The sequence below is a fragment of the Peromyscus californicus genome, unplaced genomic scaffold (assembly GCF_007827085.1).
Source record: "Peromyscus californicus insignis strain IS unplaced genomic scaffold, ASM782708v3 Scaffold_12__1_contigs__length_115047231, whole genome shotgun sequence".
Lineage (NCBI taxonomy): Eukaryota > Metazoa > Chordata > Mammalia > Rodentia > Cricetidae > Peromyscus > Peromyscus californicus.
Genome location: NW_026294413.1, coordinates 94,389,148 through 94,413,797, shown reverse-complemented (window position 1 = coordinate 94,413,797; position 24,650 = coordinate 94,389,148). Strand labels below are relative to the sequence as shown.

Sequence of the window (24,650 nt, the reverse complement as noted above, 5' to 3'; positions counted from 1 at the left end):
ATATAATGTACAAATGCCTTGCAGCACACTGCATTGGATTGGTGGGCTTTTGTTTGTTTTGTTCCAGGAATTACTTGAAATGATAGAATATCTTGAATATTTGGTAGTTTAGAAATCATGAAATTTCATCAGCACATTATTCTCTTGACTCACAAATGTTCTCATGCAGCAGGGTTCAAGCAGGAGATGATTTTAGCCCAGGTGCCACTGAAGAAGCTTCCAGGCATTTCTGAGGCCTGCCTCTCAAGTCTTCCCAAGGAGCCTCATCTGAAATATACTCTATCCTTCCCAAGGGTCCTGCCCTGCAAATATAGTAAAATGGTTGTTAAGTTCCCACGGTTGGGCAGCTTGTCACACGGCTGTGGACTGCCCTGTTCACCAAAGATTGTGGCAGGAGTATATCACCAGCACCTGGCTGACTTAGAGACCCACAAACAGCTTTCCATTTCCCACCTGGACTTCCTCACTAATGATGACCCATGATCTTGTCCACTTGGAAACTCTGTCTCAGTTAACAAAATGTCTGGATTTCTTGGCTAGGTGAAGGACAAGGAGGCTTTATCTGACACCAAAGGTCCTGTGACTGTCACTTGGTACTGTCAGCATGCAGGACATAGAGCAGAGGGCAGGTCACAAAGTCACCATGTCAACCTTCCTGTCCATCATAACCCTAGAGTATTGGGGGAAGGGCTATGCAGGCAGTGAGAGGCAGAATACCCCCAGAGCAGCTATGTCCCCGGTCCCTATGGTCTGAGGCCACCACGTGGAGAACAGCAGTGAACATTAGTGAGAGGACATAAGGGCTACTGTCCCTAAGTACGGGCAGAGGCAGCAGAGAAGGAAGTCAGAGGTAGTCTGTCATCTGCCTATCTGGGACCTTACAAAGATCACCATGAAAACATTGGGATGCCCTCCAGTACCTCACTCTGTGCTCTTCCTGCTGATGTTACTTCCATCACTGCTCAGCACAGGGAACTTCCTGTACCAGTACCATGATTGGGAAAACTACCCTGGACTGGACTTGGGCTCAAGAAATTTCCGCCACCCCACAGCCCAGAGCCTAAAGTACATGTGGCGTCGAAAGAATTCGAAGCCGCAACCATGCCAGGCCACCCCTGACATCTACTTTGTCCTGGAAAAGTGAGTGGCTTTTCCTTACAGGGGACCCTGAAGGCCCAGCCTCTCATCATGGTGGTCACAACCCAGCTTCTGTAACTGACTTATTTCCTGAAGATAGGGAGGCCCCCACAGTACTTCCTGGTGGCTCTGTCCTTAGCATCCTACCCCATCTGGGTTTTCACTGTCCTCCAGCCCACTGGCTGTTAGGAGCTGACTTCTCAGCCACATGGGCAGCTCACTCAGGGGCTCTGCAGGGATAGTTGCTGCCACCAAGTGGCCTTGGCTTAGCTATCCTAAGCAGTCAGCTTTCTCCTACACAAAGAGCCAGAGATAACCCTTGTGCTATTTGCCACAGTGTGGCTCTGGGTAGGCTGGGCTAGTCCTTAGGCTCCTCTTGGCTGTCAGGGGAAGGAAGGGGTTGCGGGGCTGGGCTGGGAGAGCTAGCCTGTGTTCTCTGAACTTCCTGGTAGGCTAGGGCTGGACTTGCTGCCCATTCAACCAGAGCAGGGGTGGGAAAGCCCTGTCTGGACTCTCTTGAATGCTTGCATCTTCAAACATCCTGGGCTGCAGAGGAGATTGGGACTTCTATTTTGGAGTGCACTCTTGGGTTGGCAAGGTGACCAAGTCGTTTGGTGGTGGCAAGACCAGGGTTCCTGGGCTCTGGTGACAAGACTGGGCTCTGCCCATCATTTCTGGCTTGGATCTTCTCATTTCTCTTATTCTCCTTGAACGCTGGTGGGCAAGAGGACATGGGTCTAAGCCCCTTGTTTCTAAGCTAGGCCAGCCACTTATGGAGCCTCCCTAGCCACTCAAAAAAGAGGCCTTTTTCTCTCTACAGCCCAGGGACCCTGAAAACAATGGGTACAGCTCGTCCCTTTGATAGCTAGCACTGCCGAGGCTGGTATTTTCCCTTGGGCGTCAGGGCCAGATGAGGATGTGCCCTATGGGGCTGTGGGTTGACAGCCTGTCTGGGCCAGTCCTTCTGTAGAGGGGTCCTCTCAGCTGCCATCCTGTTGTATTTGTCCCACCTACTTCCCTAGGGCCCCAGTGTGGGGTATAAAAGGGAATGGACCCTTCTCTATGGTGGATGGAAAGGGCTCTGGGCACAGATGGGGTGTGTGAAATATCATTAATTATGCAGCCTGTTGATGTGCCGTGTTCACCTGCATACCGGCTGGTTTCCAAGTGAAGGAGGGTAAATTTAATGCCCCACACCAAAGGAGGAGTATCACAACTCAAGGCCCCTGTCAAATTCCCCGCTTCTGATCCACTCCCTCGAGCAGTTATGGGCAAGTCTAGGTTTTTCCTCTTGGTATTATGGCCTTGTTTGTACTAACAGGATTGTGCTGAGTACCTTCCGTTTCTGTTTGAGGTTTGTAAATCCACCATCGACTGATAACTAAAGTGCATTTGGCTTTTTCATAGCTTGGTTTTCATGGAAGATTCTGTCATCTCCTTTCCCTCCATCTTGTTTATAGGACTATGATGTTCAGGTCTCAGATTTTAGCACGACGACACCCTCAGACGCCAGGTGATCACTGTTTCATTTAAGGATCAGCATTCATACACAAATGGGTGAATGTTCTGGAAGTTCTAGGCCCCTGCATGTCATACGGTCTTTCTTCCTATTGTCCTTGAAACTTCAATTTGTCTTGAGTTCTGGAATCCAGATCCTCTTTCAATATAATCTCAAATTGAAAACTTAATTATCATTTAAACTACAATCTAACTTAAACTAAACTATAATTAAAAAAAACTCAAACTATAATTTCAAATTGAAACTTCCAGAGTTTGTGAGCAGGGCAGATATTCTGGGTCCTTGTGAGCCTTTGTGGGAAGATACTCATCACAAAGGGCCATAACCAGGAAGCCATGTCACCTCCTGTTAGGGAAAAGGACCCATCTTGCACATTAGTCTGGGAGCTTACCAGAGCAAAGTCTGCATTGTGTTTAGTTTTTAGAGTCAAAGCTTAGTTATTCACAACTGGGACGAGGTATACCAGAAGCAATGAGCAGTGTGTGGGATTTTAGAGAGAGTTCTAGATTCGCCTGTAGCTGGTTGGAATACTGTAGAAACTGGCTCTACCTTTCAGAGCTTTGTTTTTCCTCTGTTGTGGAGATTAGCTGATATCATGGGATGTATCTGTAGGTGCATGGGTGCTGTAAGAATGGTAGTCTTGCCAGTGTTAGGCTCATCTAACGGTGAGTTTGCCCATCATCTCTACTCAGAGTTCAGCTGGGCAGAGGCAGCAGGAGAGTGTAAAGCGGGAGGCTGCTCTTTGGTGTGGAACTATGATAGTTAATATTAGGAAACAGAGGCAAGAAGATTAAGAGTTTGAGGTCATTCTACATAACAAGTTTGAGGAGAGTCTAGGATGCATGAGACTCTGTTTTGTTTTGTTTTAGTAAAGGACTAATTTGTTTGTTGGAAGAAATTTCAAGACAGGTTAGCATGTGGGCTGTGTCATGGTTATTGCTCACTGCTCATATCTAGGTCTCCAGAGAGAGACAGAAAAACAAACAAGCCAGCTATATATGTATATGTATATGTATATGTATATGTATATGTATATGTATATGTATATGTATATGCATATGTATATGCATATGTATATGCATGTGTATAAAATGTAGCCTGTGGGGAAAGGAGAACATCTAAGTCACAGACAAAGTGGGTGCTGTGAAAGCAGTTGGAATTTTTAAAGACTAGCATCTTTAAAAAAAAAAAAAAACCTTCTCTGTACTGCAACAATAGGAAAAGTGTCCCAGGGACAAAATGCTTCCCAGCAAAGACTGTCTTCTGATGCATACAAATTCATCAGAAGCGGGAAGTCTATACTGAGAATCCCACTGCAGTAGTTCCTTGCTGGAAAACAACCCCTAGTAAAGTGTTTCTCTGGGATCAGCACACAGACAGATGGAACTGTGGTCTAGAGCAGCAAGGCTTTATCACAAGCTAGCAACATAACATGGCAGCATCATCCATGTAGAACAGGTTTGTAGGCACAAAAGATGCGAGATTTCGGCGGTCATGGGCCACGATGCTGTAGTTCTAGGAGGGCATTGAGTTCAGAGTAGGTGAAGCTGAGGAGGTGGAATCTAAGTTTCAATAAAGACCCAAGGGACATCTGCTGAGAAGAGCTGCAGGCATGGATTAGACCTGGAAGAGAAGCCATGTGTGTTGAAGGTAGCAGAGCTAGTGGGTCAGGGCTGCCCAAGAGATATGATATCAAGACCCCAGATGCTGGACACGATGTTTGCCCGGCTTGGTTTTAGCTTTGCTTTAGACTGATCTTTCCTTGCTATGTCTCCATTCCTCTTTTTTGGAGTAGAAGATCTTTACTCTGTGCTAGTGTATGTTAGAAACACGTGATTTGCTCTTGCATGTTATTGGAACTCACTGCTTGAGACTCTGAAAAGATTATGCACCTGTATTTTTGAGCAGTGTTGGGACTGTTAAAAGACTTCAGGGACTTCTGAAGGTAGACTGAGTACATTTTGTCTTCTGAGATAGCCAGGAGATGACAAGGAAAGGGACTTTTGTTGGTTTTGGTGTCAAGTTGACAGTGGGTGGACATGTGGTGGTTAACATTATCAACTTGACAGGATCTGGGGTTGCTGAGGAGACACATTTCTGGACATGTATATGACAGAGTTTCTGTTTTGGGCTACCTGAAGTGGGAAGACCCATGGTAAATGTGGGCAACATGGTTCCATGGGCTGGAGTCTCAGGCTGAACTTTCTTCTTCTTCTTCTTCTTCTTCTTCTTCTTCTTCTTCTTCTTCTTCTTCTTCTTCTTCTTCTTCTTCTTCTTCTTCCTTCTTCCTTCTTCCTTCTTTCTCCTCCTCCTCCTCCTTCTTTTGTTTCTTTTGCGACAATTTCTCTGTACAGCCCTGGCTGTCCTGGAACTCACTCTGTAGCCCAGGCTGGCCTCAAACTCACAAAGATCTGCCCATCTCTGCCTCCTGAGTGCTGGGATTAAAGGTGTGGACCACCAGGCTCTCTTTGCTCTTGGACTACAGATGTGGTAGGTCTAACTGCCTCAAGTTCCTGCTTCAATGACTTGTCTACTGTGCTGTCAAGCTGCAAGCCCAAATAAGCTTTTCTTGCCTTAAGTGGCTTTTGTCAGATGTTTTGTTAGAGCGAAAAGAAAAGTGACTAAGTCAGTGACAATTACACATATGAACATAGCCTTCAGGGAGGTCACGTTCATGGGCAAAAGCATCACTGAAGGTGAGATGCTTCTGTCAGCAGGAGCTTCTGACTCACAGCATTCAAAACACATGAGCCAACAAAACCCAGAGGCTATACCAGCCTCAGATTCACTCCAAACTATTATTCAGATTTCAGAAGGAAGAGATAACCACTGAACTCTCCTCCATCTACCCCATACCTTCAAAACGGACTTTTGTCTCTTCCTTGATGTGAAGACCAGCAAAGCTGTGGATTACAGAGTCCTTTGTTTGGGGGGTGTGGGTCAGAGGTGAATCCTACTAGATGGAAGGTCACAAAGCCCACTTACTTCATCTGCTTGCTTTCCATCTGGGGACTGAGAGGGAGAAAAACTGGGAGCGGGGATTTGAGAGTCAGAACGGGAAGATTCCCACAGCACTTGCGAGGGTTGGGAACTAGGATGTCATGTCAGCAGTGACTGGGCCTCCATCTGCCTTCTCCAAGCAGTGTCTGCTGGAGGAGCCCTTCTTAGGCCAGGGTGGCTGGATGGTGTAGACTGGTTGAAGGTTAGGTTCCAAAACAGACATGCATCCCCACCATAGCTAAGGCCCATCTCCCAGAGAAAAATGCCTCTTTTGTGGATGTTGGGAAATGTGGGGGAATTTGGAAAGGGGAATGCTATGAGAAAAGAGTGCAGGTGGCACACAGGTATGAAAAAGGATCCACAGATGTTCTGACAAATCTGATGTTCAAGAACTCAAGAGCACAGCAAAGACAATACGGCCCAGGCCTGAGTCAGCCTCTGGGCCTGGATTACGATATCCAAGGACTCTGACAACCAAGTGGTGTTAAGTGATGAAAGGGGCCTGGAAACAGAAAATCAAGGGCAAGTGGGGAGCCCAGAGAGGCTACCTATAAGCACTCGGGGGCTTTTCCAAAAAGAGACCCTTCCCTATTCCAAGACCACACAGTCCCTACCTTGCTGTGCTCAGCCACACCAATGAGCCTCTACCATGGGGTCCTTTCAGTTCCACCAGATGGGGCTCTTTAGCTACCCTCTGCCCATTGCTGGCCCTGGAGAAAGTTACCTCTCAGGCTGTTCTAGTGTGGTGGGCACTATTGGTGCAGAGGCCTCTGTTAAGGAAGCCAGTGGAGGGCTGGGGAGGGAGGAAGTGGCCTGGTCCACTGGAACCCTGTATCCACCGAGGGATATCTCCTTTGTCTTCAGGTCTGAACGCATGTCACGCGCCTGGCCACACGTTCACAAGTTTGTGGAGGATATGGTAAAGAGGGTGTCAAAGTACGACTTGATGCTGCAGGCTCCTTTGGGATGCATGGGGCATGTCTGGTCATGCAGAGGACACATTTCTCGGAATTGGGAGGTGCAAGCGTTCCTTATAGAGGGAGCACAGACCCAGGCTGGTGTGCTGAGCAGGGCAGAGGACACAGTCCATTGGTCCCATGGAGTGTCTGCAGCATTGGCTGCTCTTGCCTGGGAGCTAGGTGTAGTATAGGGACAGAGTTCACCCTCCAGGACCCCTCAGCCTGCAAGGTCTGGAAAGGCAGGGAGACCAGTAACTCAGGAACTAGCACTTGGTTGCAGAGTGCTGTGGGGGAGGGGGGGTCAGAAGAAGAGGACAGGCAACCAGCTGTGAAGGATACAAGGCAAGGCAAGGATTCCTAGAGGAAGTCAGGGTGGTATCCAAAAGGATATGGAAATGAGATGACTTCAGTGATGGAGAAGATAAGGACAGAGCAGCCATTAAGGTGGTCTCAAGGAAGTGGGTGGTCTCTGAGGCTGGTGAGTGCCAGTACCCCAGGAGAGGGCTGGTCAGCTTGGAAACAAGGGCATAGGGACTTACTAAGCCAGGCCAAGGGGTTTAGATTTTCCAGTGGGAGCCGGGGTGGGGCTGGGGTGGGACATAGAAGTTTTGTGGAGATTAGAGGAGCAAGATTAAGACTGAGATTCAGCTGAGTCAACTGAACTGGAGATGGGTCACTGGGAAACTCGGTCAGGGATGCTTGATAGTTTTCTGAGGGTCCTGTGCTAGAGTGCAGTGGATTGGGAGAAGGGGAAGCCAGAGGAAGAACAATTCCTTGGAGTCAGGCTGAGATGCTGAGAAACCTACAGTAGACAAGAGGTGAGGAGAAGGGGGATCCTATGGAGGAGTCTTGCTTATTCAGTGTGGGTGGGTGTGTATATGAGTGTGTGTACATGTATGACTGTAAGCACATATAAGTGTGCATGTGTTTGAGCACAGGGATGGAATAGGGGACCGATTTGGCTGCCACTTTCTTAGGAGCCACATTTCCATAGGGTTCAGAATCTTTCATGAAATTTACTCAACATCCTCTGCCTACTAGATAAGGCCTCAAAGGGGAAGTGAGGAGAAGAGGGAAAAGAGAATTTTGTATAAGTACCTTCCTTGACATCTTGATGACATCATGTTGAGGTGGTGGCTTCTCGTAAACACCTGCTTCCTCCCAGCCAGGATCTGCGGGTGTCCATCATCACCTACTCCTGTAAGGGCAACGTCATCCTACCCCTCACTGGAGACAGGTAAGTGTTTATGTGAAAGCTGATTCAGGAGTGGTGTTTCAGGCCTCCGTGGAACTGAGGGCTTGCAGAGACCTCCATGAGGGCTCCTACGGTGTCTACAGTGGCTTGTTGCCACATGCCTGGATACTGATATTCACTACTAACTTCAGCCTGCCAGGCCCTTGAATTCCTGCATCACTGGAACCCATAAACTGGTGCTTCCAGAAGTTTTCAACATTCTTGCTTGTCTGTCTTCCACCACTCTTGACTCTTCTCTGGGACCTGGCTATGACAACACACGGGGTTGAGGAGGGCAGAGGATATGTGGATCCCCTGAACAGCCCAGGCTTGTACAGAGCCTGATGGACCTGCTCATCCTCTGCCCGGGTCAGTGGGACAGAGAGACAGCTGGGAGCCAGGGGAAGGTTCTGGAGTCCAGAGAAAGGCAGCTGAGGCCCACTCTGGGAAGGGGGAATCCCAGGGCAGAAGCAAGAGTCCAAGGCTGGCCTGTACACTACAGGCAAATATGTGGAGCAGGTACCCACAGAGGGAGGTGACCCTCTTGTCCCCGGAGTACCAGCGAAAGGATGTTGTTGGGAGCTTCAGGGAGGAAGAGCTTTAGATGCCTAGCCTGGAACTCCATCCAGAGCAAGAAGAACAGAGCGAGAAAGGCATGACGTTTAGCATTAGGGGTGTGCAGAGGCCTAGGAAAGCCCTGTCCAGGGCCTGGGGGTGAAACAGGATGTGTCCCACACCTATGGAGATGACAGCTCCAGTTCACTTGGGGAAAGGAACATGAGTGTCGGCTCCAAGAGTCCAGGAAAGATCTGATATGCCCTGTGGCGTGGGTTTGGAGAAACCCAACCGGGTTTGAGTGGCAGAGAGAACATCTATGGGAAGGCTTCCCACAGGAAGCCCAGAGAGTCAGTAGGGGCTGGGCACATGGGTGGGGGCTGGGCTGGGGTTGGCAGACTGTGATTTGATCCCACTGGGCCTAATGGGTGTGACCCTCATACTTCCTAGGCTAGGCTGGGCCAGGAATAAGGTCTTCAGAGCTCAGCTCATGGCAAGATCTCTTTCTCCCCAACAGGAAGCCACCTTAGAGTCCCCTGTTAGTCATCCTGCTGTGTCTGTGCATTTTTGCCACACTGGATTATCCTCATACCCCACTCCCTGTCCCAGAACAGCTAGCAGACCCAGGCCTGCCTGCCTCAGTCAGTTCTATCTGTCCTAACAGCACCTGACAGGCCATGTCGCTTCTAGCTTAGGAAGCAACGCAGTCGCCTCATGGACAGCCTCAGGGCCCAACTCCCAGGCTCAGGCTTCTTTGTCGGGAGCTTGTGGAGTCCACAGTTGGGCTCATATCTAAGTAGACTGACTGGCCGCTGCCTTTAGCAGACTGGAGGAGAAGTCATGCCAGGACTCCGTGACAGGGAAGACGGGAGCTGGGCAGTGACTCAGCTGGTGACATGGCCCTCTTCAGCCCTACCCACCGAGTAATAGACTGCTCAGGAGGGTGACCTCAGCATCAGGGTTCCAGTTAGGAATGTGGGCCCCCATGAGAGTTCTTGGCTTTGACGCTGACTGAGACCTTCCCCGTCCTCCTACCCCTGTCCAAGCTGCCTTCGTGCTCATGGGATCAGAGACAGAGAAAGGCAGAGGGAAAGCTTGGGGATGTCTTGTCACTGTCCATAGTCTTCATGTCACCTTTGTTTTTGATTTTTTTTTTTTTCAGAGAAGAAATCCTTAAGGGTGTTGAAAGATTGAAGTATAGCGTGCTGGCAGGACATGAACACCTTTACCGAGGACTGAGGAAGGTGTGGAGGGCTAGAGCCACCTATGTGTCCACTACTGTGGGGTCACCTCACAACGTCTCCCGTTTTTCTTTGTTTCCTTGCAGGCACATAGGCAGATAAGAAAGACATACCCAGGAGGTGAGCTGCCTGCACTTTTGTTGGATGGGTCCCCACAGAGCCGGGATTCCCTGGAAAGGCCACGGGCAGGTCCTCAGGCCTCGTCCAGTGCTTGTCTCATGGCCCCTTCTCTGGGCCTCAGGCCTCTGTGAGCACTGTGTTTGTGATGTTTCTGAGAAGGGTAGGAGGCCCCATATGGCTATGTGTGAGCCTCGATCATGCTGAGGTCTTTGTCCTGTAGATGGCCCTGTGAACAGAAAGGAGATGAGTACAGTGATCCATGCAGGGAACCAGGGTTTGGTGTCCCCTTGGCTGCCAGATCTTCCTTTTCCAGTTCTTTTTTCTTAACCTGTCTCTTGCATCCCTGTGTCAGGCAGTACAAGGGGCAATGCATAGTAGGACCCATGCCCCTGAGTGTAGGCCCACAGCACTTGTCTGGAATAGGTAGGAGCAGATGGGGAAAGATGCTGAGATGTGGAGTCCCTTGTCTAACACCTGTTGACCCATAGTCCTGATTACTGGGCCCACTGTTACCAATAGGACATCTTCAGGGCTGTGCCCAGAGTTAGTACCAGCTTCCACCCTCTTCACTCGGCATGCTCAGCCTCATGGACAGGCTGAGTAGAGACTGGATTTCCCTGAGGGTATAGCCAAATCAACCTCTCTGGACTGCTCCTGACCCCTCTGCCTCCTAATCTGTAGACTAGGTAGTGAACATAGTCCCTTCTCATTCTGGGGATCACTGAATGGTTGGTTCTGGATCTGGGCTCCTGACCCAAGTGGCTAAGGGGATGAGGAAACTGGGCCTGCATTGGGTAGTGCTGGGCTCAACAGCCTGTGGGGGTCCCAGAGGTTCTGCGGGCCTCCCCTGGAACCTCAAGCACCCAATCACTCTTGCTTCCCTGCAGGTGTCTATCGCCCCAGCATGATCATCTCCTTGCTCAACAGCCCTCTGGATGATGATGCCTATCAGTATTCAGTGGAAGAGGTGAGCCCAGCCATCTTCAGCTGCATCTCTTCCTTGCTCTCTGCGTTGGTGGCTTATATGTGGCTCTTGTCTTTCTCCTAGGCTGACAAAGCTCGGAGGATGGGAGCGTCTGTTTACAGTGTGGGTGTGGGCAGCTCTAAGAAAGATCAGGTAACTGTCTAGGTGACCAGGTGCCCCTCTGAATCCAGTTAAAGCAACCCTCCGCCCAGAGGTGGTCATCTCATCTACCCCGGTGGTTTGGGCAACAGGTGGCCACTGCAGCAGTATGGCGAACCTGACAGACTCTTCCCCTGGGTGGATGGGTGGCCAGAGAACTTGCCTTTTTCAAAGCCTGGGCTATGGGCAGAAGCCAGTGTCTGAGCCATGACTGAATCGAATGGCTCCTGGCTGGATGTTCAAGTCACTTCTCTCTTTTAGATAGTAGGAATTGCAGACAAACCAGAAAATGCATTTCCAAATACGAAAGCCGATCATCTGAATGACCTCATTTTCCCAGTGAGTGCAATGGGTACAGGCAGAGGCGGGCCACCTCACAGGATTCCTGAAGCTTAATTTTCTGACCTTGTTTACTGCTCTCCATGTTCCAGCTAGCTTCCAAGGCCTGTCCATCCCTTAAGTCTTTAGATACACCGATTATATGTATAAGAGGTAAGAGCTGAGGGGACTGTTGTAGGCAGACAAATGTGTTGTGTGTGCATGCATGTGTTTGTGGTGTGTGGGTGATATGCATACAATGAGTATGAATGCATATCAGCTTCTGGATGGTGTGTAAAGTTTTGTGTGCATGTGGTTTATATGGGTGTATATTCTGTGTGTATGTGTTCTTGTGTTATTATATAATGTGTCTTTATGTATAGATTTTGTGTTGTGCATATGGTACATGATATGTATATTTGGATACATTATGTGAACAAGGACCACATGTATGTTAAAATATGGGTAAGTGTGGAATGTGTATGTGTGAGGGATGAACACGCATGGGGTGGCTATGATTTGGGTATAGCGCAATGTACATTTGGAAGGTACATGGTGTGATGACATAGCATTATGTGTACAATTACTGCTTATTTATCTCATAACAAAAGTGTAATTGTTAAGCTAGGAAAAGGGTACAAAACTTTCAATGAAACCTAGATGGAGCCACCAGTACATCCAGAGAAGCTTGGTAACTTCCAGAAAAGTCAACCACTGAACACTCACGAAATGAGGACAGTAGCAGGTCGGTCACACTGAGGAATAAAGAGAAAGAATTGGGAGCAGAGGGTATCCACTCTGTTACTAGAAGCATGAGGGACTCTTTGTGCCTACAAAAATATCTGCAAAGACAGCCATGTTCACTTCACCTCAGCACTGAAATGGTAGATGCCTGACCCCAAGGACTGGAGCTGACAGGGGTGCCTTCTGTCTATTCCAGCCTCCCCAGGTCAGCTTACAGAGGTCACACATGTGTCTGGTCTTGGGAGAAAGCTGCCTTTCTTTGCCACGATCATGGTGCATTCAGGCTTGGTCACCCTATGGCTGGCCTTTGTGTCCTGCAAAAGAAGGCAGGACCGGGAGGCCTGGGTTGCTCTGCTTCCTTCAGTCTCGGCAGCTGGATCTTGACATCTGTGTCCTCCCACAGAGCCCCAGGGCTCTAGGCTTGGGCAGACAGGACTATGCTAGAAAGAAGTGGCATGCACAGGCTGTCAATGAGATTAGAGACTGGATAGAGAGGTGACAGCCTCCAGAAGATGGTAGGTGCTAAAGACAGAACCTGATGATGCTGTTTCTATTCTGGTTCTGGGCTCCATTCTGCCCCTTGGCCTTCCCCGTGCTGTGTAAGAGAGAGGAGATTGCTGTGTGGAAGAGTGCAGAGAAGAAGCCTCCTTCCTCACAGGTTCTCTTCTACTTCTGGGTAAAGGAGCCCAGTCATGCAGCCTTCCCTCGTGTTTCTGATTGTCCCACGGACAAAGATGCCTTGGTGTCTGGGCAACTGTGACAAACCCCAGACGGAAACATGAGTTATCTCCAATCAGACAGGTACCTCCAGACATCAGTTCAACCACAGACCCGTTGAACTGTTGGCCATCTTGTGCGAACCTGCCACATACAGAGTGCCTGTTTTTTGGAGGGAAGCCCAAGGCAGGATGTTGCACCCCAAGTGAAGCCAAATGGGCTGTTTCTTATGGCTAGCACTGAGTCAGCCTGTGTTCCTGGAGTCTGAAGATGGAGGAGAGTCCTTGGTCAGCTACCTTTGGGCATCTGAAGTGCACAGGGTACAGGGATGGGCTGTATCTGGGCCCTGAGGCAGCTGGGCAAGGGCACAGGCTGAGGAAATCCTTTCTGGCTCCTGTGGGAACAGCCAGCCTGCCGCCTACTCTGTGTCTCCTGTATATGGTCTTCAGTGTCAGAGAGCATCTCCACTGCTGTGAGGAAGAGTGTCAGCAAGCAGGAACCAATATGGATGTTGGCTCACACAGAGATTCTCCCTTGTTGGAGGCCACCTTGAAATTCCATTTTAGGGAGCAGAGAGTCATGAAAAGATAGATCCGAGAGAATGAAGCCCCCAGCTCTCCTCACGGTTTGAACATTGTCTTTACAGAATCAAACCCAGTGGTAATTCGTGGATATGGCTTTGACTTTGCCATGCGTCAAGAAGAGGTTATTTGCAGGTTCTATTTCAGTGACATTGATATGAGTTTCAAAGGTAAGTGGGGTCACTTCTCTCAGTCAAGTCTCTCCACCCTCATTGACTGTCCTGCTGGACACCTAGGTAGTGTGTCTAAGTGAAAAGAGCCCTGGCAGAGATACCTGGGATGCCACCTCCTTCGCTGGCACTTTTACCAATATTCTTTTAAACTTACTATATGCAAGAAAAAGTCATGTTTTTATTTTTTATTCCCTGCCCTACATTCATCTAATTCTTATATATTTGTATTATTAGACAACCTTTTAATTTATTCCTCATTTTATAATTTCCTTTCCTTTCCTTCTTCAAACTTCTCCTATCTCCCCAGGCCCCATTCCCTCTCAAATCCCTAGCCTCCTCTTCTTTGTTATTGTCACACATAGAATAGATAGACCTACTGAACCCATTCACTGTTGCACGTACATGATTCCAGCCTGAGCCCTTGGCATTGGACAATCAGGTAGGGCTCCTCCACAGGGAGACTCCTTTACCCTCCTGCTCTCAGAATCCCTTAGTGGCCTATAGATTTTTGTCTTGGGTAGCAGACAGTCTTTTTGCTTTTCTGGTTTCCCTTTCTTTTTTTCTTTTTCTTTTGTTTTTGTTTTTTGTTTTGTTTTGTTTTTTGTTTTTTGTTTTTTGAGACAGGGTTTCTCTGTGTAGCTTTGCGCCTTTTCCTGGAACTCACTTGGTAGCCCAGACTGGCCTTGAACTCACAGAGATCCGCCTGCCTCTGCCTCCCGAGTGCTGGGATTAAAGGCGTGCGCCACCACTGCCCGGCCTGTTTTCCCTTTCTACTGCAGTTTTAGGAATACTTTTATGTCATTTTTAAAGCCCCCCCCCCCACAACATGTATATAAATTTTTTTTCCCTGAGTTAGGGTTTCTCTGTGTAACAGTCCTGGCTATCATTGAACTCGTTCTATAGACCAGGCTGGCCTTGAACTCGCAGAGATCAGTCTGCCTCTGCCTCCCGAGTGCTGGGATTAAAGGCAAGAGCCACCACCACCTGGCATGACATATTTTTCATGATTTAATTTTTATTTTCCTCCTTACATTTAATTGTAATTTTGTTTTCCGGTTTTCTCATTATTGGAAAATTTGCTTGTTTTTTCTCTTCTTACTAGTCTCCAATTATTTTCTTCTCCCTTGTTCACAGTTTTCTTCTCCACTCCTCTAATTATTTATCTTTTCATTTATTTCAAAAGTCCCTTTCTCCCCTTGCCCTGTCTGAGTCCTTTTTCTTGTTTACTATCCCCATACTTATCCTAAATAAACATAGACACAATGGATTTTTTCAACTATAAATAAAAATAAAATCATGTCGCTTTTCAGGAGAATGGATAGATCATCATGTTAAGCAAAATAAGCCAGATCCAGAAAGACAAATGCTACATGTTTTCTCTCACAAGTATAATCTCCCCACCCACACGCGCGTGCGCGAGCGCAGAGGTGTGTGTGTGTGTGTGTGTGTGTGTGTGTGTGTGTGTGTGTGTGTATGTGTGTGTGTGAAAGTGCGTGTGTGTGTGTGTGTACTTAGGTTATGAAAGGGGAAGGTGATCATAGTCCCCAGTAGGTAAGCCCTGAGGTGCAAGGGCTCTTGCTGCCTGCTTCTACCAGGCACCAGAGTGCTCTTTGATGCTGGCAGAGTTGGGGTCCACCAACAGTCTTTGGATTGAAGAAGGTAGAGAGGAGATTGCTGCTTATTGGTCAGCTCTGCAGGTAGAGGGCAACAATGGTAGAAGGGACACATCTGTTGGCCATTCTTGTCTTTTTCTTTTAGATGTAAAAGCCTTCAATCTAACCAAGACTACGGTTACTTGTCCTGGACCGATCGTAGAGGAACCAGGAAAGTAAGTGCCCCTTGTTGGAGGCCTCGAGGGAAGAGATCAGTGTTTACCAATATAGTGTGGAATCTAAGATGTCCCTCTGCTGTAGAGCACCTGTCTGCCTGCAGCTGGGCTCCAGTACCCTCCCGCCTGGCCCTGTCGGTGGCCCCCATGGTGCTGAGTGGTGCACAGTGCTCAGGCTTTACTGAGGGTGGGATGCAGGAGATGATGGTACTGAGGGCCGCAACATCTTCTCTGATCATCTCTCTGGTACAAGCCAGCATGGTGATTCCATGCCCATCTCCCTAATGCCTTAGCTCAATGCCTTAGCTCAAAGGCCATGGATTGTAGGTGCCTCTCATGGTCTAACCTGCAGCCCTTCACTGTCATTCAGAGGTTCACTCCTAGTTCCTTTCTTTACCCACAAGTCCACTCTGCAGCAGTTTGGAGTGTCTGAGATTTAGTATGACCATGAGAAGAACTGGGGTTATTTCTTGGTAGGTCCTTGTGGCCAGGCTGTTTCTCAGTGTCTGTCTCTGTGTTAGAGTGATCCATGTTCTACTCAGCCTGGACAATGGAAGAAACTTCCTGAATAAAAATTTATTTGTTGCCAGCAAGCTATGTGTGAGTACCAGGGTGGGGCTGGGACCCCATCTGCACAGACCCTCTGGTTGGTGCAGGTCTATCCAGTAGGTCAAAGGGGCAGAGAGGTTCCAGGCAGGCCCCAAGGGCAGCTTATACACACAAACAACTTATGTGACCCAGCCCAGTTTCCAGAAGGGCCAGTGAGGCATGCACCAAGCTGTCTGCCAGGGCCTGTCCATGAAGTCTAGGGCATGTAGCCCTTCCACAGGGGTGTCCCAGGTTCAGGAATACAAAAGTCCACCACTGCAATAAGGGTGTATGTGACAAAGAAATGGAGCCCTGGACACTAATGTTGCCCTACACATACTCTAGACCCCCTGCCCTTAAGCCTGTTTGGTGACAACAGAGCCTAGTGCAGTGTGACAGGAGAGGGTGTCAAGGAAAAGGAGGTTTCTCTCCGCTTATAAGAACCCCTCAGAGTTGAGTGGCATCTTCGGGTTTGCCTGGCTCATCTCTCACCTCCACACATAAGTTGGGAGGATGAACTCAGATTTCTGCCCCGTAGGCACTCACCACCTAACATTCCCGGACATAAGTACTGAAGCAGAGAAGCCCCATGTCTTCAGCCCCCAGCAGCAGCTGTTGTTACATCTTCCAGTCAATGGTCTCAGCTTCCAGCCAAGCATCACGGGGTCCCGGGCACCTTCTCCCAGCGATTTCTACAGCCTTTGCTCTTAGCAGGCCTCTGACTCAGTAGGGTTGGACAGGCTGTAGCCTACTCTAGGAGGCAACTGGGAGAGTAGTCCCAGTCCTGAAGTTCTGTGGCCTGAGCCTGAGCCAAGACTGTGAACTCTGACCTTGCTAAGTGCCCATGAGGGTGGGCACTGCTTAGGTCACAAGATGGGTCTCAGAGGGAGAAGGGTGAGCACCAGGCTGTGGAGTTGGGAAGTGGGAAGAGAGGTCTTGTAGCCTCTCCCAGAGATTTGGTCACCCATAGCCTAGTGCCCTGTCAGCTGAAGCCATAGTGAAGGCTGTGATCCTCAGACCACGGAGAATCCTGGGCCATCCTTACCTTGGCAAAAGCCTTGGAGCAGGGCCAGAGGTAGAATCTCCTGATGACCCATCAGTTCTGAGAAGCCCAGGAATAAGAAAGAGGATGAGAAGCCAAGCTGCAGATATCTAGGAGGGCCTTCCACCATGGCCCTTGGTCTCTGCGGGATGTGCTTCTGGCAGTGGTTGGCATATAACCTTTCTCTATGCCAGGGAAAATCCTACACTACAGACGAAGCCACCACCACTAGGGAACTCACAACTAAAACAATGACCACCACCACAACGACCACCACGACGATCCCGCGTACCACGACGACTCTACCAACAACCACCATCCCCACCACCCCGCTGGTCACAAAGGAACTGAAGCCAAGCATCGACAGATTCATTTTTGCTCCTATACTCCTGGCCCTGCTGCTGACTCTGTTACTGACTGGCTGTTTCTGGCAGTTGTGCTGCCTTCCGGTGAGTGCCCCTACCTGCTCAGTCTGGGGCCCAGGAGCACGCCCTCCGTTCAAGAGGCATAGACGCAAGGCAGCACCATGACCCTGGGGACGGCAGAGCACATAGACAGAACTGTCAGGCCCCATCTCTATCCAGGGGAGCAGATAGTAGAGAAAGCCAATAGGAGCCCGGAGGTCAGGGGAGACCGCAAGACCCTGGGCTTCTCTTAGAGGAAGGGAAGGAGTGTGGGCTCTGACGCGGGTGGGGCTCGGCAGGTAGGCAGCACTTAGTGGCTGGGCTTCTCCAGGATCAGCACCTTGACCCGGCTCATCACTCCCAACTGCAGAGAAGGGTGGGGGTTCCAGCAGATCGGGGGGGCCCGTTGCGCACGGCAGCACAGGCTTGAGCGCCCACACCCATTCCAGGATATGTGCATCCCTGCTGCAGACCAGCTTACCCTGTCTGCTGAGCTGAGGCAGAGCCCATTTTATACACACCAGCTTCTTTTGTCTGTTTTACCCTCCAGCCTGTTGAGGAGCTGCCCCTGCCTAAGCCCCAACCACAGGTAAGTCATGCTTTGGATGCGGATACTGTCACATGCCTAAGGACAATGACCTTCAAAAGAGGCATCAAAGACCTGTCTGTACTCAGGAAGGAAGAAGGGTAGAGCATTTCAAAGGGCCTACGAAGGGGCTCACGGTGACATCAGTCAAAGACTCTTAGGATCTCCTGCCTTGGCCACACAATCAGCACCATGCGGCACTGTTTCAGCATGAGCAGCTATTATCTACAGACTCCGTGGTTTTCAGGGGACCTCAAAGGACTCTGTTTGATGCTGAGGTTGCAGCTCAGTTCCTGAGAACAGACTTCTGTGTCAAGTCCTGGTCCCCATCCCCATGTTGGAGGTCTTCTTGCTCCGTTAGATCTGTCTTCATCCCTGTCTCCTGGCAGGGTAGAGGGGTTGGCTGGGATCTGCCTAAAGACCTGAGGTTAGATAAGGAGGGTGAAGGAGTCCCAGCTGGCCCTGGGCTGTGAGGGATGTCCCCAGGGAAGCACAGGAACTAGGTGAATGAGCATCTGTGGCTCAAGTCGGGTGAGGACCAGAAGTCATAGTGAGAGGCTGGGGCAGGTGGAGCCTGGGTTTGGGCTGGGATAGGAACAGCCTCCCCATCTTGCCGTGACTGTGCCGACTGCAGAGTGGCCTGGGTGAGGATGCCTGTGCAAAGGCCAGAGGCAGATGTAAGGGACAGTTACCTGGCTGGTGCTGGCTTACAGTACGGCAACCAGGCCAGGCTTGGGCCCACCAGGCTGACCTAGGAAGTGGGTTGTCAATACTTTGAGAAGCTGTTACTCCGAAAACTGTGGGGAGGGAGTTCCCTGCTTTTCTCTCCATGGAAGACCTCCCGAAGGTGTGGGTTACATTCTTCCCTTCACCCAAAAACAAGAGCTGAGTGGCCCCACAGTGCCAAGCGCTGTGAAAAGCACAGACAAGGATCAGACAGGTTTTTCTCTCTCCTATCAGCCCCCAAAGAAGAAACAGCCCCCCCCTCCAGTGTCTCCTCCAGCACCACCTGGAAATCCACCCCCCATTGTGATCATCTGCTGCTGTACCTGTGGTAGCCTGTCTGTGAGCAGAGACGCGGAGGTGAGAGGGCCCCGGGGGTGGGGTGGGGTGGGGGTGGGGGGTGGTCTGTGACTCCAGCCTGCCTGGTTGCTGGAGGATGCAACTCTCGGGCACAGGATCTGAACTGATATGTATATGAGAACAAGCAAATGTAGTCCCTCCCTTATCCTAGGGAGGAGAGCATGCAGGAGGGTCCCAGACCAGCTGTCCTCCACGTCTTCTTTCATCTAGGAGGTCCAGGTCTGAAGGAGGGAAAAGCTGGCTTGGAAGCGGCTTGGGGTCTCGTCTCTGGTTTCTTCCTGGATTTGTCCTCTTCCTCCTTGGTCCCGCCTCTGTGATGATCCCTGCTTCCTTCTGGAAGCTTTAGTTCCTCTGCAGCCTCGCAGGCTAGCTGAGACCCAGTCCCACCTATCTCCTGCCAATGGCACGAAGAGAAGTCAACACAAGTTCTCCAGCGGAAGAGAAGGCTACTGGCCCTGGGCCTAGCCTAGCATGCAGGGCCTGGCCCCACCTACCGCACCAGGCCTATTGAGTCTGAACTTTAGAGCTGAGCTTGTAGGGTTCCCAACCCCTAGAGCTCAGGCCCTTCTGCTCTCTATATTTCTGCCTTGGTCTGTGTCGCTGAGCAAGACACAGGCTGCTTAACCTGCCTCTCCTGTGCGGCCCTTCTCCAGGTCTACGTCCACATCATGGCTCCCCTAAAGGCCTCTGCTTGCCAACACACACCCCTCCAGCCTCTAAACTTCTCCAAAGCCAGCTTCTCTCCCCACCGAGACCTATGTTGTCTCATCCCAGATTCTTAAACTGTGTCTCACAGTGGTGGTCCCAGGCACTCAACGCTGTAAGCTCCTCTCTCCAGGAGCACACTTGGGCTCCTTCTCAGAATTCCTCGAGCACAGAGTCCTAGAACAAGGACCTGTGTGCCTTCTCAGGCAGAGTCCATGCCCTGCTTCTTCCTCATGATCGCATGATTCTGTTTTTCAGGGCAATGTGACCGTGTGCAACTTCAACCCCCAAAGCTGCCACCAGTTGCCACTGATGTGGCCTCAGACTGATGACCAGGTGAGTGGGCCCCAAGGCCACTCCAAAGGGGCAGAATGGCAACTTCTTTTGCCTGGGACAGATGCCTTCTAGGACTGTGGCTCAGAATCATGTCCTAGCATGAGCTGAGGAAGAATTCCCAGGACATGAGACCTGGTACTCATGAGCCTCCTAGAGCCTCTATGAAGTCAATGGCTGGTCACTTTGGCCATAGCTGACCGTGCTGTCTGAGCAATAGTGACCCCATTTACCAGGCAGTAAAATTCCTTTGTGTGTGTGTGTGTGTGTGTGTGTGTGTGTGTGCTCAAGCGTGTGCATACACATGTATAAGCAGGCATTCTTGCCTGTGTATGTGAACAAATGGAGGTCAGAAGTCAATAATGCATGCCTTCCTCAACTGTTCGCCCCTTAATTTTTGAGACAGGGTCTCTTATTAAACCTGTAGCTTGCTGTTTCTACTAGACTGCTTTGCCAGTGATCTCACGGAATCTGCCTAAGCCTTACTCAGTTGCGGGGTTAAGAACATACACGACTGTGCCCAGCTATTGTGTGGGTGCAGGGGAGGTGACTAAGGTCACTCTTACAGGGCTACTTCAGGTCTGGCTCATCCTAATGATGTTTTCTGGACTCTGGCTGCCCAGTTTATGGTGTGCATGGCAGTCGTTGGTAGAGCAGGGTGTGAATCCTGTCCTGAGCCTAGAGGAAAAGTGGAAAAGAGTGCCCTTTGCCTTCTCCAGTCCAAGGTCCATGGCTGCTCTGGAACTGGGAATGTGACATATGGCAGAGAGCAATGTCTGAAGAAGTGAGTAGAGGCTCCCATGGGTTTATGTATAAGGTCTCTAAGCTGTGTTATAAAATACATAAGAATATCAAAGAGAGCCAGGCAGTGGCACACACCTTTAATCTCAGCACTCAGGAGGCAGAGGCAGGCAGATTTCTGTGAGTTCAAGGCCAGCCTGGTCTACAGAGTGAGTTCCAGGACAGCCAGGGCTACACAAAGAAAAAACACTATCTTGGAAAAAAAAAGTACAAAGAGAAGGGAATTTTGAAAGAGGCTTCATTTTGGAAGATACTGGCTTGAGAAAGTTTAGTGCCACCAAGAAGTTTTATCTAAACGGCTTCGTGTTAGCCCCACAGGTAGGCCTAACAATTCTTCAGTTGATCAGACTCATGAATTATTATAGCCCCTTACAAAGTGTCTGCTCATGCTCTGATAAACACAACAGTATCCTGAGGAGAAAGAGGGGGGAAGAGTGTAAAGGGGTTTTTTTGAAAAACACTACCCAACAATTCCTGTCTACGTTCCACTTGCTGGAGCTCACTCCCATAACCACCTTGGGACACATTACTTCCTCGCTGAGCACCCTGTACCCCTTAGCAAAATCCACTCGCTGTTGTGAAGAGGGTAAATGGACGTAGGGTTACTTGACAGCATTTGATTTTGCCGACCCCTTTAAGAGCTGAGTTACACAGACAGCAAGCAGGTCAGCGGTAGGCCTAGCAGCAGCCCTTCCGGTCTGACTTGGAGTGAGCGACATGGGAGCCTTTTGTAAAAGGCCTAATAAAGACTCTTCAGACGGTTACCTGGGCACAAGAAGCTGGCAGAGGGACATACAGGCAAATGTGGAGCGAATCGTGTCTGTGTGGGCCCGGGCTTCCAGGTTGGAGTGTGTGGCAGCGGGTGGGGCGGGGGGGGGGGGCAATCCCAGGACTGTGCACAGTGGGGGTGGGCATAGAGTGAGATAGAGACCTCAGCGGGGTGGGCATAGAGTGAGATAGAGACCTCTGTCTCACTGGGTTGAGAGGCAGGTGTAATGAGAAGCATCTGTTTATCCCCCATCTGGCTTCCTTACATCTCCTATGTGAGAAAACAATGCCCTTCCCTTTGGATGGTTCAATCGACCTGTTAATAGTCCTGAACTCACCCCTATTTCCTGCCCCAGAGCATGCGTGGCCCCTTGTACTTGTACAGACTGCACACTGAAGTGTAGAATTGACTTCAGTGAGCTAAACTCAAGTTGTTTCCAGGAGCCCATGCTTGTGAGGTTGTGGAAGAGTCCTTGCCCTTTATGGCCTCTGGAGATGAAGCCTCAGCCTTCCATAGTGTTAGGCCCTTTCTCTACCTACAGAGCCAGCAAGGCAGAGCCCTCCAGGAGGCCCCTGCCCATACCAACCCTGGCATTGTCTGCTGCTGGGGTTTGCATATGCTCCTTTCACATCTCTAGCATGGCTCCCCACCCCCAAATCCTTAATCGCGTTCACAGAAATCCTTCTGCTGCGTAAGGCACACAAAAACAAAGTTTCTCAGAACCTGCGGCTCTTTCCTGGTCTCCACACCATTCTGCTACCTGCAGCAGATCTAGAAGGAAAGTACAAGTGGGTGGGTAGGACCCAAGCTTAACCTGTAGTGCTGTGGTGCTTCCCGCCACCCAACCAAGCAACCACAGCTTCCAGGGCCTGCTTGCAGTGGTATCTCAGTGTTCTGTCTCTCCTCTTCCCTGCAGCAGCCGTGCATCAGCTTTGCTCTCCTGAAGGCCCTCTGTGCTCAGGACTCCTGTGGCCCCAAGGCCATCCTGCCACCCAGCCACGAGTGTCTGCCTCTAGCCTCCTGCTCTCAGTGCAGCCAGTTCCCAGGCAGCTGCTCCAGGATTCCGTCCAGGCTGCAGTTGCTCACCCCCTCTCTCCAGAGTCCCACGGTCACTCCAGCCCACTGAGTGAACCTCTCAGCTGCCACAGAGCCAAGGCTGAGAGGGCTTGGCTGCTGGGCCCTGTGTATCAGGGTGAGGATTTTAATAAAAGAAATAGTAGATTGGAACTTGCTGCTCATTAATAAATCTGTCTCCCAGGGAGATGCTCTACTTCTTGAGATGTGATTCTGCTGCAGGACAGGACAGGGCTCTCTAGCATCATGTGACTAGACAAGGGCCACTGTTATTTCTGACGACTCTGTCTTTATCTGTCCGAAGGGAAAATTTTCTGTAAAACCCCCTTTCTCCCAAATTTTGAGTTAAAAAGACCGGCTTAGTCTCCTTCCTTCAGTTTTCATAAAGGAAAGCATTTGAATTTCTCATCTGTTGAATCCTGTGATCCTGGTCTCTAGTTTTAGGCTACCCCTGTCTTAGATGGGTCCAAGAGGGAGGCAAGGCCTCTTCAGGACCAAGACTTCTCTTTCCAGATCCATCATGCCATCTCTAAGTCCAGCAGAGTTCAGAGGGTTCTCTGGACTTCTCTGGAGGAGACAAATATGTATTGTGTCCTTCGTCAGTATCATAGACGCTCCGTGAGAGCTGTGCCTTGTGTGCTCAACCATCCAGCCTGCCCAACTGTGTCCATGTGCCTACCCAGCTGCTAGGCACACCGGTGCTGACAGAAGAAGCTAGCAGCTGCTTACACTGTAGATCTTGAGCTGCTATACTATGGGTCCTGCATCTGTGTGCTTAACCTCTTGGAGGACACAGAACTTCCATCTGGTCCCATTTTCGGACTCATTTCCAGAGTGCCTGTGAGAACCTGTGCTGGTTAGATTTTTTAAATCAGCTTGATAGAAGTTAGAATCACCTGGAAAGAAGGGACCTCAGCTGAGGAACTGTCTCCGTCAGTCTGACTAGTGGCCATGGCTTACTTAGCAGAGCACTTCCTGGCTTTAGAATGCCTTTGCCCTGTAGCATGTCACGTAAGATGTGCCCAGGGTGCCTTCATGTAGCTTGAAGATATTTCACATCTTCACTTGGGTCAACAGTCCTCCCATCCATCCCAGGGCATGACTTAGTCCCACTGGACCTCACAGCAGGCTTCCTTACAGAAGGTAAGACATAGACAGGTAATAGGGTGGCTACTGAGTATATCCTTTGGCCTCACAGGCGCTCTCTGGAAGAACTGGCCCAAGGAGGCTGTCATTTCCAAAAACTCACCCTCCCCCTTCCCACCTGTGCTAGCTTAGTCATTGATGAGTCAAGATCTGTTCGGGCTTCTCAGATGGTTGTCCCTGGGCTAAGCAGAGGATGGAATTCTCTTTCAAAGGGGAGATTGCTGGCCTGGCTTGGGAGCTGAAGCCTAGGACCATGATTTCCAAGAAGAAGGAGAAAGGTGAGAGGGGATACACCAAGGGTAGCCGAAGGAGACCTGACCAGAAAGCCTCTGTCTTGTCACCAACAGATGCCTTCAGCATCCTGTGTGCACCCCATCCAGGACACCGACAGCCTGGGGTGTTGGGCGGATGCTGACACAGGACTTCCTTAACCTTCTATTGGCTGCACTACTGCTGTGGTTCAGCTTGCTCAGGAAGGAAAAAATCCAGGCCACTCTTTCAAATCCAGTCTACATTCTCTCCCTTGACAGCCAGGAAGGGCCTAAGGGCCAGTCCACTCTACCCAGCTCCACACCTAGACAGATTAGGCTCCTGTTGGGATGGGCAGCAATCAAATGCTTAGGGCAGCAAAGGCAAGATGCTCTGAGCAGCAGGGAGAAGCCACAGCGGCATTAGCAGTCTCTGCGTAGGCCCTGGTGGGCTGCCCAGAGGGCTGAGGAGACAGTCTCTGGAGCCAGTGGGCTGAGCAGTATCAAAGACCCAGATGGGGCCAGGATAATGTACAGCACCCAGAAGCCGTACAGTGGCCTCCTGGCCTTCAGGAAGTAAGTCAGCCACACAGGGCTGTGATATGGGGTCTGATCACACTGG

The 24,650-nt window shown here is 50.2% G+C and overlaps 1 protein-coding gene across 1 annotated transcript; it reads left to right on the top strand.

Moving 5' to 3' along the window:
* Positions 1-948: 948 nt before the first annotated feature.
* LOC128106992 (anthrax toxin receptor-like) lies at positions 949-22,686 on the top strand. The gene is made up of 16 exons (XM_052732355.1): positions 949-1,140; positions 6,521-6,592; positions 7,781-7,852; positions 9,567-9,742; positions 10,653-10,732; positions 10,814-10,882; positions 11,150-11,227; positions 11,320-11,380; positions 13,314-13,418; positions 15,180-15,249; positions 15,771-15,849; positions 17,074-17,328; positions 17,834-17,872; positions 18,830-18,952; positions 19,916-19,993; positions 22,477-22,686. The coding sequence occupies exons 1-16, from the start codon at positions 1,070-1,072 to the stop codon at positions 22,684-22,686; spliced, it is 1,638 nt and encodes a 545-aa protein (XP_052588315.1). The 5' UTR covers positions 949-1,069.
* Positions 22,687-24,650: the final 1,964 nt, after the last annotated feature.